The sequence below is a fragment of the Sapajus apella genome, unplaced genomic scaffold, assembly GCF_009761245.1.
Source record: "Sapajus apella isolate SASKATOON/1434 unplaced genomic scaffold, GSC_monkey_1.0 scaffold79, whole genome shotgun sequence".
In the NCBI taxonomy this organism is placed as follows: domain Eukaryota; kingdom Metazoa; phylum Chordata; class Mammalia; order Primates; family Cebidae; genus Sapajus; species Sapajus apella.
The window spans coordinates 2,258,189-2,272,910 of NW_022437019.1; the positions used below are offsets into that span (position 1 = coordinate 2,258,189).

Sequence of the window (14,722 nt, forward strand, 5' to 3'; positions counted from 1 at the left end):
CCTTGTGATCCGCCCGCCTCGGCCTCCCAGAGTGCTAGGATTACAGGCGTGAGCCACCGCGCCCAGCCATGGGTGGAAGGGTTTTATGAATGCGTGAGTATAAGGATGTCCCTTTTACACCCCTGGAATTGGCTCAGTTCAGGGACAGGGATCATCTCTGGAAGAGTGGCTACTGGGTAGACTGTCCCTGAGGGGGTATAAGACTTGCTTCTTCTGTCCTCCTCACCCTGGAGCCTTCTAGGAGAGCAAGGCCTGGGGTTTTATGCAGCGCTTGCAGTGAGGGCATGGGGTGGGTGGAGCTCTTTACTCTTTGACAGGTCAGGCTTCCCACTGAAGGCTGAGAATAAGAAAAGTGAGTCGCCCATCAGTAGACATCCCCTGGAGGCAGGCTGAGAGTTTACAACAGCAACCCTGTCTGAAGGCAATATTATCTCCACTTCATGGGAGAGAAAACTGAGGCTTTGGAGGTTAGATAAGGAGCCCAGGCTTAGCTAGAAAGGAGAGTGGTTGGAATTTAAAGTGAAGGGCTTTGTTTGGTTTGTTTGTTTGTTTGTTTGTTTGTTTTTTTTAATCTAAAGACAATAACTCCAACATTCCACCATTTTCCTTTCATAATAGCTTACCGTTTAATATGCATTTGTTAAAAGCTGGGTCCTTGCCAAGCACTTTACATATTTTTGTTAGGCTTTCCAAACAATCCTGTACAGCAGATATCTCTCTCTCTCTCTCTCTCTCTCTCTCTCTCTCTCTCGTCTCACTTTGTTGCCCAGGCTGGAGTGCTATGGCGCGATCTTGGCTCACTGCAGCCTCCTCCTTCTGGGTTCAAGTGATTCTCCTGCCTCTGCCTCTGCAGTAGCTGAGACTATAGGTGCGCGTCTCCATGCCCAGTTATTTTTTTGTATTTTTAGTAGAGATGGGGTTTCACCATGCTGGCTAGGCTGTGAGCTCCCGACCTTGTGATCCGCCCGCCTCAGCCTCCCAAAGTGCTGGGATTACAGGTGTGAGCCACCCCGCCGGCTACAGCAGATGTTTTTATCCCTGTTTTACAAATGGGAAAGGTGAGGCTCAGGAAGGTAAGTCCAGGTGGAAATGGGCCCAGTGGGCAAATGGTGGAGGCAGGCTCGCAGTCCCGTCTGGCTGGTCCCAGAACTGGTCTTCTTTGGAATCTTGTCCTTGGAACCGATTCCACGGGCCTCTTTTAGGAGCCCAGGGCTCTCCGCAGTCTCTTGCTGCCCGGCGACTTCCCTAAATCCCTTTGAGGTGCCGTGCCCCCTCCAGGCCGATTTCATGGGAAAGGCTGCCACCTCGTGGCCAAATGGCAAACCCACCATTTACCGGGAGGAGGCGAGCGCTGGGGAGGGAGGGGCTTTGCGGAGCAGCCGGGGCGGCCTCGCCTCGGAGGGCGGCGCGCAGCCACAGTGCCCGCTGCTGGGGGACGGCGCCTTACAGGCTGCCCAGCTGCAGCAGGGTGAAGGCGGGGCTTGGGTGTGAGCGCGCTGAATCAGAACTTTCCTGGGAAGTTCCCGCTTGGGCTGCTCAGAGGATCACTGAAGTGAGCAGGTGAGGCTTCTCCCTAAACGTTCCTCCCCGGTGTTTCACCTGGGTGGTCGTGGAGGAGGGAAAGGCGAAGGAGAAGGAATGGTGCAGGCCCCGGAGAGACGGTCCTTGGCCAGGATCGTGTTCTCGGTGTTCCACCCTGCATCGACCCTGTCCCCAACTCAGCAAGTTACAGAACCTTGTCCTCACTTCCCAAATCTAACCGGTTTGAGGAGCACACCCTATGCTCTGACCGCCCCAGCCTGCTTCCTTCGAGCCCTCATCCTGACTGTTGCAGATTCTCCCGGGATCTGGCCCTTCTGCCCCTCTTCTTTCTCCACTTTGCAAACGGAAAGATTCCCTAATCGTGTTTCTCCCTATGGACAAGAGCCACACTGAGGTTCCTCATGACCCGGCAGGAAAATACCCAGCTTCTTCGCCTGACTCCTATTCCTGCCTCATTCCCTCTGACAAACCTCATCGCTCCCGTGCGCTTCCCGCTGAGCTCCAATCCCCTGCTCCTCGTTTCTGGCTGCACGTGACTGCACGTGAAACTTACCTACGCTGGATCAGACCCTTCTTCCAGAGGTCCTGATCTAATTGGCCTGGGACCTGTGTCTACAAAGCTCCCCAATGGTTCTAACCCTTAGCACCTGCCCCAGCCTCTCTGAACTTCTCACCTGTCTCTTTGCTTCTTTCTCCTCCCTCCTGCTGCCATCTCCTGCCTTGTCTGTCCAGCATTCTCTTACCTGCCAGGGCCCAACTCAAGTGCTTGTGGAGGCCGGGCACAGTGGCTCACTCCTGTAATCCCAGCACTTTGGGAGGCCAAGGCAGGTGGATCACCTGCAGTCAGGAGTTCAAGACCAGCCTGCCCAACATGATGAAATCCCGTCGCTACTAAGAAATACAAAAATTAGCCAGGCGTGGTGGTGTGCGCCTATAATCCCAGCTACTCGCGAGGCTGAGGCAGAAGAATCACTTGAACCTGGGAGGTGCAGGTTGCAGTGAGCCGGGATTGCACCAGTGAACTCCACCTGGGCGACGGAGCGAGACTCTGTCTCAAAAACAACAAAAACAACAAAAACTTTCATGCTCCTGTCCTCTGGACGTCACGTTTGCTCATCACTTCTGTGCCAGCCCTGAGCCTATCGCGCCCTAGTGATTGATTGGCTTGTGCGCTTGTCTCACACTTTAGACCATGTTTTATTTATCTTTGTCTTCCCAGCTTCTGACAGTGCCAGGGACAAAATTGTGCTTGGTGACTGAAAGTAGAACGCCTGAACAGATGTCCCTTGTTCATATGGCCAGTCTTCACGTTGCTGAGACCCTCAACTCTCCAGATGTCACCCTTTCTGAAAAGCCCTTGAAGCCATGAACAAGGTATGCACACTGAAAGTACTTGTTCAAGTTCCCCAGGCTCAGGAGAGGGGAGACAGCAGAGATTGCTCTTGAGGACATGAGATTTGAGGGAAGATCTTCCTCCATCTCCCCAGCCCCCACATACAAATCTCTCCCACTGTGAAAATTATTATGTCTCAATTTCTACTCTTAGAAAAATCATTGTTTGGAAGAAAGATTTTGCAATAATAAAAATGAGACTGGGCACAGTGGCTCACACCTGTAATCCCAGCACTTTGGGAGGCCGAGGTGGGTGGATCACTTGAGGTTAGGGGTTCGAGACCAGCCCGGCCAACATAGTGAAACCCCATCTCTACTAAAAATACAAAAATTAGTTGGGCATCGTGGCACTCACCTATACTCTCAGCTACTTGGGAGGCTGAGGCAGGAGCATTACTTGAACGCAGGAGGCGGTGGTTGCAATGAACTGAGATGGCACCACTGCACTCCAGCCTGAGGGACAAGAGTGAGATTCTCTCTCAAAACAAACAAACAAACAAACCCATTTATTGAATACCACATATCCGTGATACAGGCAATATCTCATTTAATCATCAAAGCCATCCTCATCCCTGACCCATGATGGACTACTATGTAAGTGAGAAACTTATCTTCTGCTAACTTATATTGAGTTTATCTCTTAACGCAGTGAATGATATTTACCCTAATTAGCACACGTAACCTTCCCAAGTTCCTATGTTCATTTAGTGAGTGGTAAAGTCAGGACTGCTTCTTACACGGTCTGACTTCAGGGTGCACACTCTTCACTAACCCATAGGCTGTACCACCTTTCCAGAATTCTGTCAGTCTGTCCTGGTCATTCTAGGACTGGCCCAAGGAAAGGCGGCAGAGGATTTCTGCCCCATACCTGTTTCCTTCTCCCTTAGTATGTGTTGTGTAGTGTATTTTAAGAGCCTGATCTGGGTGTAGCGGAAAACCCACAGATAATTCAAAGATGGTTAAACCAAAAGAGGAGAGTTTCAGGCCTGGGTGGCATTCTGGTGATACGGTTCCCTTTGTGACACACCGTTTGTACACCCTTTGGGTCTACCTGTCCCCCAGGAGGTTGGATGGTGCAGAGAAGCCACGGGCCGAGTGAGATCCCATAGCTTCTGGCCTGGCGTGCACTCCGTGTTGGTGGGCCCTGCTGGCCGCATTTTCTCCAGGAGGATAAAACACAGTGGCCAGTCACCACGAAGCTCCCACCAAACCAAGATCTGAGCCGTCCTCATGACCCACGGGAAGCTGTTCTGTGTGCTTTCTCCAAGTACTCCTGACACCAGCCAGATTAAACGAGGCAGGAAGCAGCTGGACCAAAGCACCCCAAAGACAGAGAAGCTGCCTCCTGCTTCCCGTCCTCCTCCTGAAGGGAAACAGCCCAAACTCAACGGCCCTGGGGAGATGCGGCTGTTCACAGGTACCTCCAGAGGGAAGTGCTCTGGGCCATTTTTGTTGCCAGCTTGCTTCACTAAGTCATCACTGGCTCTGCTAGTGAGGCTAGAGAGCTTGTGAGGCCAGGAACCTGGGTTCAAGCAGGCCAGCCCTGCCCCTCTCTTCCTTTTCTTCTACCTGAGGGTGATGGGACCTGAGGATGCCCCAGACTTCCTGGAAAGGGTTTAGAATTGGCCACAGCTGGGCTTGAATCTGATTCCACCACTTACTTGCTGGGTGATGGTGGCCTTGGATTTCTCATCTCCAAAGTGAAAGATACTAGGAGCTCATCTAGGGCATGCATCCAGTCAATTTTTAAAAAGGCTGATGGCCTCCTTGGCTTCCTCCTTCATTTCACCTAGGTGACCACATCGGCTTCCCCTCCCTGTCTTCCACACTGCAGCCACAGCACTTATTTATTTATTTTTTGAGACGGAGTCTTGCTCTGTCACCAGGCTGGAGTGCAGTGGCACGATCTCAGCTCACTGCAACCTCCATCTCCCAGGTTCAAGTGATTCCCCCGCCTCAGCCTCCTGAGCAGCTGAGACTGCAGGCGCACGCCAACACACCTGTTTAATTTTTTGTATTTTAGTAGAGATGGGGTTTCACCATGGCCAGGATGGTCTCGATCTCCTGACCTCATGATTTTCCTGCCTGAGCCTCCCAAAGGGCTGGGACTACAGGTGTGAGCCACTGTGCCTGGCCACAGGACTTTTTATGAAATTAAAATTCACAGCTTTCTGTTGCTTTTAATGCTAAAAAAAAAACAACAAAAAAAACGGAACCCTGTGAACCCTGGGGTGAACCCTGCCAGCCTCTTCTGTGCTCTGGCCTAACCACCTGCCTCTGTTTCCTTGAACCCACTCTGCTCCTCCACCACGGTCCCTTGGCATTGGCTGCTCCCTGGGTCTGGAATGTGTTTCCTTCTCTTCATTTGCTTAACTCTGTCTTAACTTTCAGAACCCAGCAATTTCTGTGACACCTTCAGTCTGGGCCACATCCCAGTCATGTGATTCCATGGCTTTATAAATCTATGTTCTTTGGCGCTTACTGCCCTGTCATTTTCATTTCATTTCATTTCTTTTTTTTTTTTTTTTTTTGAGACAGAGTCTCTGTTGCCCAGGCTGGAGTGCAGTGTCATGATCTCAGCTCGCTGCAACCTCTGCCTCCCGGGTTCAAGCAATTCTCCTGCTTCAGCCTCTCAAGTAGCTGAGATTACAGGCATGCGCCACCATGACCAGCTAATTTTTGTATTTTTAGTAGAGACGGGGTTTCATCATGTTGGCCAGAGTGGTCTTGAACTCTTGACCTCAAGTGATCTGCTTGCGTTAGCCTCCCAAAGTGCTGGGATTACAGGCATGTGCCACTGTGCCCGGCCCATTTTCACTTCTTGATGACATGCTTATCCTGCTGTGTGTCCACTCCTGCTCATAGTTTCATGAGGCAAGGGCCCATGGTGTGTAATCACCTCTCTTACCCAGAACTTAGCCCAGGACCTGGCACGAGGCCAGCTCTCAAGAAAATGTCATTGAATGAATGAAAGGTGAGGATGAAGTAAAATATTGCATGCAGAGCCCTTCTCACTGTGTCTCACACCAAGTAAGCACCAATAAATATCAGCAATAATGATAGTAGTATTCTCACTTTAGGAGTGATGTAAAACAAAAATTATTGAAACCAGCAGTGCTCTTCTTATTGGGTTGTCCCAAGTATCCAAGATTTGGGATAAGTTTATGTAGTCTGGAAAGAAATATGAAAACACACACACACACACACACACACACACATACACACACACACATACATCTTTGAATGTGGTGAATGTTCCTCTTTAATTTCTGCCAGCATCTCTCAGAACTAACATGTGGTTGCAGGGAGGAGCCTGAATGTCCCAGGAGTGCTGGAGGGATCCATCCATGCATGAGCAGGCTCTGAGGGTCCTCACCGGCCACCCACATCACAGGCAGACTGTCCACCTCTGCTCCATGCAGAGAAGGGGCTGCAGATGCAGGCAGAGTTAGTTCTAGAATTGGGGAGCACTAAGATACCTCTAACAAAAGCTCCTCCAGGCCGGGAGTGGTGGCTCATGCCTGTAATCCCTGCACTTTGGGAGGCTGAGGTGGGTGGGTCACCTGAGGTCAGGAGTTCAAGACCAGCCTGGGCAATGTGGTAAAACCCTGTCGCTACTAAAAATACAAAAATTAAGGCCAGGTGTGGTGGTTCATGCCTGTAATCCCAGCACTTTGGGAGGCTGAGGCAGGTGGATCACCTGAGGTTGGGAGTTCAAGACCAGCCTGACCAACATGGAGAAACCCCGTCTCTACTAAAAATACAAAATTAGCTGGGTGTGGTGGCGCGTGCCTGTAATCCCAGCTACTCGGGAGGCTGAGGCAGGAGAATTGCTTGAACCCGGGAGGCAGAGGTTGCAGTGAGCTGAGATCGCACTATTGCACTGTAGCCTGGGCAAAACCAGCAAGACTCCCATCTCAAAAAAAAGAAAAAATAAAAAGTGTTCAAAATACCAAAATACCAGCTCAGCCTCCGCACATTTGGGCAGCTCCTCTTTTTCTTTCCAGTAACGCTTACTGTTTCCTCCTCTCAAAGCATTTCCACACAAGACCAGTGTCCACAGGAGTTTTAGAGACTTTATTTATGTATAAACAATTTAAACACTTTGCCATAAATTATCTTTGCCTGTCCCTAGTCTTTGCTTAGCAGCAAATTAAAATTAATATAAAAACTCGATGAACGATTCATACATGTATATTACAAAAAAGTTCCTGTACCAAAGTTCTTATTAGACTTTTTTTTTTTGTTTTTGTTTTTTTTTAATTTTTAAAATTTTTTTTGTTTTTATTTTTATTTTTTAAATTTTCTCTCCTCGTGGTGACTGTCATGTGATTGTCTCAGTTTCTGGACCAAACAAACACACTAATAATTTTAAATCTGAAACAGTGATTGTGCCTTTCGGCTCATGTATGTACAGGGTGATCGGAAGTGGTACCTGTTTGCAAAAGTGTCACGATGCAGCACCTCTACCGAGACTGATACCCACGAACTACGGAATCTAAACGGACTACACCCTGTAACTGCGTATTACTGTCCACAATGGAATCTCCAAAGACAAAAGAGTATGAAATTTATCTGTAGTGATTATAGCCACCATTTTGAATTAAATTTTACACTCTGCGCTCAAATAAATTAGCTCAGGCCAGACTTAGTTGGGACCTGAGAGTTAAGTGCTGGATGGTATTATTTCGCTTTGATTTTTGATAGGAATTTCTTTTTTTTCCTTTGTGTTTTTTTTTTTTCTTGAAAAAGTATTTCCAGTGCTCACTCCTCCTCTTTTATACCCCCCCTCCCCAGGCGCTACACACAAATCACCCCCAAAGTCGTGTTCTCAATGCACCTGTATTTGCTTAAACGAAAATGTCGGAAGTGTTTGTCCCACAAGCAGTCCGAGTGGTTTGTCCCGCAGCTGGTCTGGTGATGCTGGCCCTCGCGGATGCCTGCGTGTCGCTCACGTGTGAATGAGTGAGGTAATTGGATATGAGGCCTTCTTTCTCATCTTCGTTTCTTTGTTTTTCCGTCCGTGTGTTTGTTTTGTTTTGTTTTTGTTGTTTGTTTTCTTCTTTGCTTTTTCGCTTTTGTTCTTTTGTTCCTTTCGGACACTTGGCGTCTGTTTTCTGCGTAGACCCAGAACAAGTGGGTCATATTTTAGGGGAACTTGGAACATTGTGTGTGTCTGTTCATTCATTCGTTGGTTTTGTTTTCCTCGGAATTTTCAGCCGGGCTTTAGTCTACTTCAGGATGAGGGACTTCTCGCTTGGACAGTAGCATTTGAACTCAAAAAATGTGAGCTTTCTTGCCACTTGGTCTCCTAAAGCAGCCCAGCCTCAGTGCCCCTGTTAGGTCTTCATCTCCTTAGGAGAGGAGATAACAGTTACTCCTGCTGAGCCATTCAGACAAGGAATGGCAGCAGATTATTTTGTTACCTCTTTCCCATCTCATTCTGTCTTAAAAACTGGATGTTGCTGCTACTGTCTGCAAGCTCTGGGTATTGCTCCACGGGAAGCACGTAATATCCCTCGTACCCTTGCACGCGCCCGGTGCTCAGGAGCTGCTGCTTCTCGCCCTCAGTCCACAGGCGGCTCCCTTCTCTCCCGTCCCTGGCTTTTTGCTGCTCCTTGGCCCAGGCTGTGCCCAGGGCCCTCTGTCTCGCCTGGTCTAGGACGCGGGCCTTCTCTTCGTCCAGGGTGTCGGGAGTGAGGCCATAGCGGATGCTGAGCAGCAGTGTGGAGTACTGGAACTCAACGTTGGTGAACCTTCGAGTCCTGCCGTTGACCAGCAGCGTGGGCTGCGACACGGTCACGTTCACCCCGCTCTCCAGCACCTTTCGGCCGATGGTGGTGCCCAGCGTGACCAGGTCGCCGTCGGCCGAGCCAATCTTCACAAAGTAGTGGGTGTCCTTGCCCTCGATGCTGTAATGCATCTTGTCCAGGTAGTAGGCGTTGTTCAACACAGATGCCACCTTGCGGCTATCCTCGCTGGCGATGCTGGAGACACCTGTGGTCACCCGCCCTTCTTTGATGGCGAACATGATACCTTTGCCAATGATGGGTGTGGTGGTGGCAAACCAGTGGCCTGCTTTCTCCCGGATGCTGGAGTGGAGCTTTTTAGTAATGACCTGCCCTTCCAGAGCCATGAAGGCCTGATTATGTCTCTCCGTTGTCTGTTGGACACCTGTAATGAGCTGTGGGGATGAGAAAACAGAGAAGGCTGAGAAGATGAGCTGTGTAGCTTACTAAAAAAAAATAAAAATAAAAAAATAAAGAGTCACAAAGAAAAGAGAAAGGCTTGGAACTCTCCTGGAAGAACTAGTGTCAGTTCTGTCCAGATCTGAGCTATGGACAGATGGGTGACTACCAGTGCTCTGATGGTGTGGCCTGTCCTTCCTTGTAACTGCCACTAACTAAAAACATGGTGAAGGAGGTTTGCCCCTTGCTGGCATGGGCACCCAGACCTACACACTTACCAGGTCACACCACCACTCGGGAAGAGCCCCGTTCTACACTCTGATGGTGAGCAGCTGCCTTGCCCGCTTCAGACCCAGGAACGTCCTGGTGCAAAGGGCAGGGTGCTGATTTGAACAGCCATGAACCCCACCACCGTAACCTAGATTTCTTGGAGGCCAATGACTTGGATATTCATGAACTTCCTTGGGTTAAGACCTTGCCACTCAAAGTATAGCCAGCAGCGGAGGAATCACTGGGCCCTGTCCTGTTCAAAAAGCAGAATCTCAGGACTTACTCCAGAGCTACTGCGTCAGAGGCTGTGTGTGAACAAGATGCCCTGGGTGATATGTGTGCCTATGAACATCTGAGGTGCACCAGGCTGAGAGATTCAGGCTTCGAGGGCCAGAGGGAATATCCCTCGGCTTTGAGGCAGTTGCTATGGATCCTCGCCCTGGTTCTGCAGGGGATGAAATCACCATTATCTCCTTGGCCTTGAGTTCTCCACTTGCAAATTACAACTTGTTTCAATTGGTGGTTGGGGGACAGGCTGGGATAATGGGGGAGGCTGCATTTGGGAGGTAACGGCACTTAGATAAATGAGAGAAATGATGGCTATTCATCCACTGAGTGGTCCCCAAGAGGCAGGACTGAGCGAACGCTGTTCTCAATTACCCAGCAGCTCCTCCTTGCCTCTCTATAGTTACACAATCTGGACAATTATTCAGAGCAGCTGAGACCTTTCAGACTTTGATAGTGCTGAGCGCCGGTTCTGTAGCAGGGGTTATCTGAACCCCTCCCATCTGATTGTAGCAGAGGTCTCAGCTGCACCCAGATGGAAACTGACCACCCCTCAGTCATCACAGAAAGACCCAAGCACAAATTATGTTCTGAAAACTCAATCTGTATACGTTTGGCCATAAAGCGCCAAGGTTTTATGTGGGGCATAAAAATGTTCTTTAATGGGACAGAAACTGCAAACCACAGTTTTATGACGTCCCATAAAAGCCAAAAGGGTTATGATCTTATAGGCAGTGCAGATGGTAGGTTGCTGCTAGATTTCTCCGTGCTGTTGTTAATCAAGGAGTGACTCAAGGGTATTCTACTGAACAGATAATGATACCACAATTAAGGCAGTAATCCAGGTTGGGAAGAAATATGTGCAGTGCCAGACAGGTGACAGCACTGACATTAGCTTTCCTGGGAAGTCTCAATGTGTCCCGCACCTTTTACACCCAGCTCCAAGGATTTCCTGCACTGATATGCCCTCAGCTCCCGTCAGGTTCTGTTTGCAAAAGGGAATGATGACAATCATTTGGATTCTTGGCAGGAACCTGTGCTTACCTGTCCATTCTCACTTGCTTGACTCTCTGACAATTCATAGGGAGGAGGCACGAAATACATTTTGGCTCTTGGGAAGCCAGGAATGATGTTGCTAAGCTGAAATCCAAACATCACAAGCCAGCTTTTCACATCTATGGTGGAAACAGAAATAAAGGTTTCTGAAATCATGATGGATGGAGAGCAACAGCGGAGCTTGGAGAGAGAACAAAATAAAATGAGTGGTTGGGTGTAGGCTCCAAAGGGGAGGGAGGAAGAGCTTGTGAATATCTCCTGGGTCCAGACCCAGGGCTTCCATACGTGGGTTTTAGGAAGTCTTTCCAAGCTTGGTCAGTGGATAACCACCAGGTGGTGGTGATTAAGAAGGCCTGTGCTGCAGTGAGATAGGTCTAGCTTCAAATCATCTGGCTCTGTCACCTTGGGCAGGTCCCAGCCCCTCTCTGAGCCTCAGGTATGAATTGGATAATAATTGTATCAGTCTTATTGGGTTGTTATAAAGACGAAAGGAGAAAATCCACGTAAAAGGCTTTTTACAGCTCCTGGTACGTGGACTATAAATATCAACTCCTATTTAGCAAGTATTTAAGGGAGCATCTATCATAGGCCACGCAGTGTGTTTAGAAGCTAGAGATACAAGGATGCACTGGAGGGTAAGTGACGATTATTTGTCGTACAGGCCTTTTGGACTGGAGCTGCTGCACTGAGGCTGGCTCACCATGGAAAGGGGTTTCCAAAAGCTGGACACATACAGAAAGCAGACTCCTCTGGATCCTGAGACCCCTTTCTCCAGCCTTCCTACTTTTTTTTTCTTTCTTTCTTTTTTTTTTTTTTTTTAAGAGACAGCCTTGCTCTGTTGCCCAGGCTGGAGTGCAGTCGTGTGACCTTGGCTCACTGCAACCTCTGCCTCCCGGGTTCAAGTGATTCTCCTGCTCAGCCTGAGTAGCTGGGATTACAGGTGCGCGCCACCATGCCCGGCTAATTTTGTATTTTTAGTAGAGATGGGGGGTGGTTTCTTTATGTTGGTCAGTTTGGTCTTGAACTCCCAACTTTAGGTGATCCACCCATCTCGGCCTCCCAAAGTGCTGGGATTACAGGCTTGAGCCACTGTGCCTGGCCAGCCTTCCTACTCTTTTTTTTTTTTTTTTTTTTTTTGAGACAGAGTCTTGCTCTGTCACCCAGATGGGAGTACAGTGGTGCGATCTTGGCTCACAGCAACGTCTGCCTCCCAGGTTCAAGTGATTTTCCTGTCTCAGCCTCCCAAGTAGCTGGGATTGCAGGCACACACCACCATGCCTGGCTAATTTTGTAGTTTTAGTAGAGACGGCATTTCTCCATGTTGATCAGGCTGCTCTCAAACTCCTGAACTCAGGTGACCCGCCTGCCTCAGCCTCCCAAATTGCTGGGATTACAGGCATGAGCCACTGCGCCTGGCCAGCCTTCCTACTCTTTAAAGAGAAACCAAAAGAGGGCACTGCCTGCTCAGAGTAAGACCACCCACCAGAGGTCAACATCAAGTTCTTGCATTGGGAATTACGCCACCTGCCCCAGGTGTCCTGACCTCTGCTGAATGGTCCAGGTCCTTAGAATAAGACTCCTTCCATACTGGTCAATAGAGAGTCCTGGATGTCTGTACCTTGAAACACTCACATCTTCACCAACACCACTAGCCTGGAGGCCAGCAGGACGAACCTCCTTATGCTCCTTATCTCTCTTTATAATGGGCATCTCCCAAATCATGCCCAACACCCTCCAACCTCTTCCTTTCCTACCCCAGCTTCACCTCTCCTCCCCAGTTCTCCAAATACTTCCATTGGGCCCTCTGCAATTCACATTTGTCTGAGAAGCCACGCCTCCCCCCAACCCCCCACTATCTCTTCAATCTCGTTTCTTTTTTCTTTTATGAATATATAATCTTATTATTTTTTAATTGTGCTTTGGGCTCTGGGGTACATGTTTGGTTCCTTTCCCTTTTTACTCTTACTGAAACTCTCTCTGCCAAGAACACTGGTCTCCCTGCTGATTCACCTGCAATCATTGGACCTGGGGGTACAAGTGTGCTTGTAATGCACGAGGCACTCACTTGCATTTCTCAAAGCTTTTAGCTTCTGCTCCACTGTCATTCCCTCCATCTCTTTTCCTGAATTAATGCTTAATGATTTCATTATACACGTAGTTGCTCCTTCCAACATTCTGGCCTCTTATTTCCTTCACCTCCTCTCCTTAGATGGTCTTTTCCCCCTTCACTCTCGTGTTCATACTCTGGACCCTGTCATTACCAATCATTTTCATCCCTCCATCATCTCAGTTTCATGCATATCACCCTCTGACCACTGCCTCAATGTGTTCGCACGTACCCCTTCTTGTAACCGGACACCGTTAATCCTTTAATCTCTCCCCACCCAGCCCCCAGGACCTCCAATCCATCCCAAACTCCTTTCCCCATCTCTCACCTTCCTGGTTTCTCTTCGCTGTTTATCTAGTGCACAGTCACTGGCATCATTCCCTTGGTGATATTCTCAGATCTCTTGCCCCTTTCTCACCTCCCCACACCTGCTTGGTGAAATCACAATGTTGGTTACATCCAAGTCTTTTCCAAGACTTTGCCTATTCCGTGTTTGCACTTGTTCAGCTGAATGTGGCTGGAGAAAAAATCATAACCATACTGACCCGTGTCACTCTAAATTCCTCAGCAGGAATGTAAAAGCATGCCTCCCTGCTGCCTGGTGATCTTACTAAGTTCTTTTACTCCATTCAGCTGTCCCCCCATCCTCCTGGACGATTTTATTCCTTCTCATCTCCTAAAACCCCCAATACCTGTTTCTCCTTCCTCCCAGTAGCAGCTGATCTTGTCTCCTATTCTGAGATTACTAACGCAGCCAGAGGACCATTTTCCTAAACTCCCATCACATTTGCTGGTGGTGATATGGCTACCAGCACTTGCATTCATATTCCCTGCTTTTTCCCTCTTACTCTACATGAGCTGTGCAAGTTCAATCCTCCCACTGTGCACCTGGTCACACTCTTTCTCGCCAACTCAGGGACATCGCTCCAGCAATTTTCTCTCTCATCCCACTTCACTGATTTTCTCTCTCTTCCAATGGATCAACCCCATCAGCACACAGACATGTGCTAAATGTATAAAAAATTTCCCTTCTTGCCCCTGACCACCCATTTCTTTTTTTTTTTTCTTTTTTCCTTTCTTTCTTTTTTTTTTTTTGAGACAGAGTCTCACTCTGTTGCCCAGGCTGGAGTGCAGTGGCACTCTCTTGGCTCACTGCAACCTCTGCCTTCTGGGTTCATGGGATTCTCCTGCCTCAGCCTCCAGAGTAGCTGGGATTACAGGTGCCCGCCACCACACCTGGCTAATTTTTGTATTTTTAGCAGAGATGGGTTTTCACCACGTTGGTCAGGCTGGTCTCGAACTCCTGATCTTGTAATCCACCCACCTCGGCCTTCCAAAGTGCCGGGGTTACAGGTGTGAGCCACTGCGCCCAGCCTGTGACTACCCATTTCTAATTCCTTTTTGCAAAACTTCTCACATGCAAACTAATTTTCTGTTCTCATTGTCTCTCATTCTTCTCCTTTGAATCAGGCTTTTGCCTGCACAGCTTCCCTGAAACTACCCTTGTCAAGGTCATGAGTGACCTTTGTTTGCCAAGCCCAATGTTGCTCTTGGTTCTCACCCTGTTTGGCCTATCGGAAGTGTTTGACAAGGGGGAACTCTCCTGTCTTGCTTTTTTCTTTGCTTTCTGGACAGTACATTCTCTTGTTTTGTCCATGAGCTTCTTCCTCAACTGTCTCCACTCAGCAGTCATGGTGATCTTAGCCAGGCTTAGACACCAAATGCTATCTACATGCAGATGCTGTCTCCAGAATTCGTATTTCCAGTCTGGACCTCCTCCTGAACTCTCAACTTTTATAGCTAATTACATTTCAAATTTAACATGTCCAGAACTGAACTCCTGATCTTCCTCCCCAAACCTGCCCCACCCACAGTCTTCTCC

General features: G+C 48.8%; 1 protein-coding gene across 11 annotated transcripts in view; it reads right to left on the bottom strand.

Moving 5' to 3' along the window:
- Positions 1 to 6,990: 6,990 nt before the first annotated feature.
- TENM2 (teneurin transmembrane protein 2) overlaps positions 6,991 to 14,722 on the bottom strand; it is a 1,283,391-nt gene continuing 1,275,659 nt past the window's right edge. For 4 of the 11 annotated variants that reach the window (XM_032252759.1, XM_032252757.1, XM_032252755.1 and 1 more), the window contains 2 exons: positions 10,722 to 10,852; positions 6,991 to 9,118 (listed from right to left, as the gene is read on the bottom strand). In XM_032252759.1, coding sequence (XP_032108650.1) covers positions 8,357 to 9,118; positions 10,722 to 10,852 — 893 coding nt within the window. In that variant the 3' untranslated portion in view covers positions 6,991 to 8,356. The remainder of the gene's footprint in view (positions 9,119 to 10,721; positions 10,853 to 14,722) is intronic. The other 7 variants (XM_032252754.1, XM_032252758.1, XM_032252760.1 and 4 more) reach the window with 2 other exon arrangements.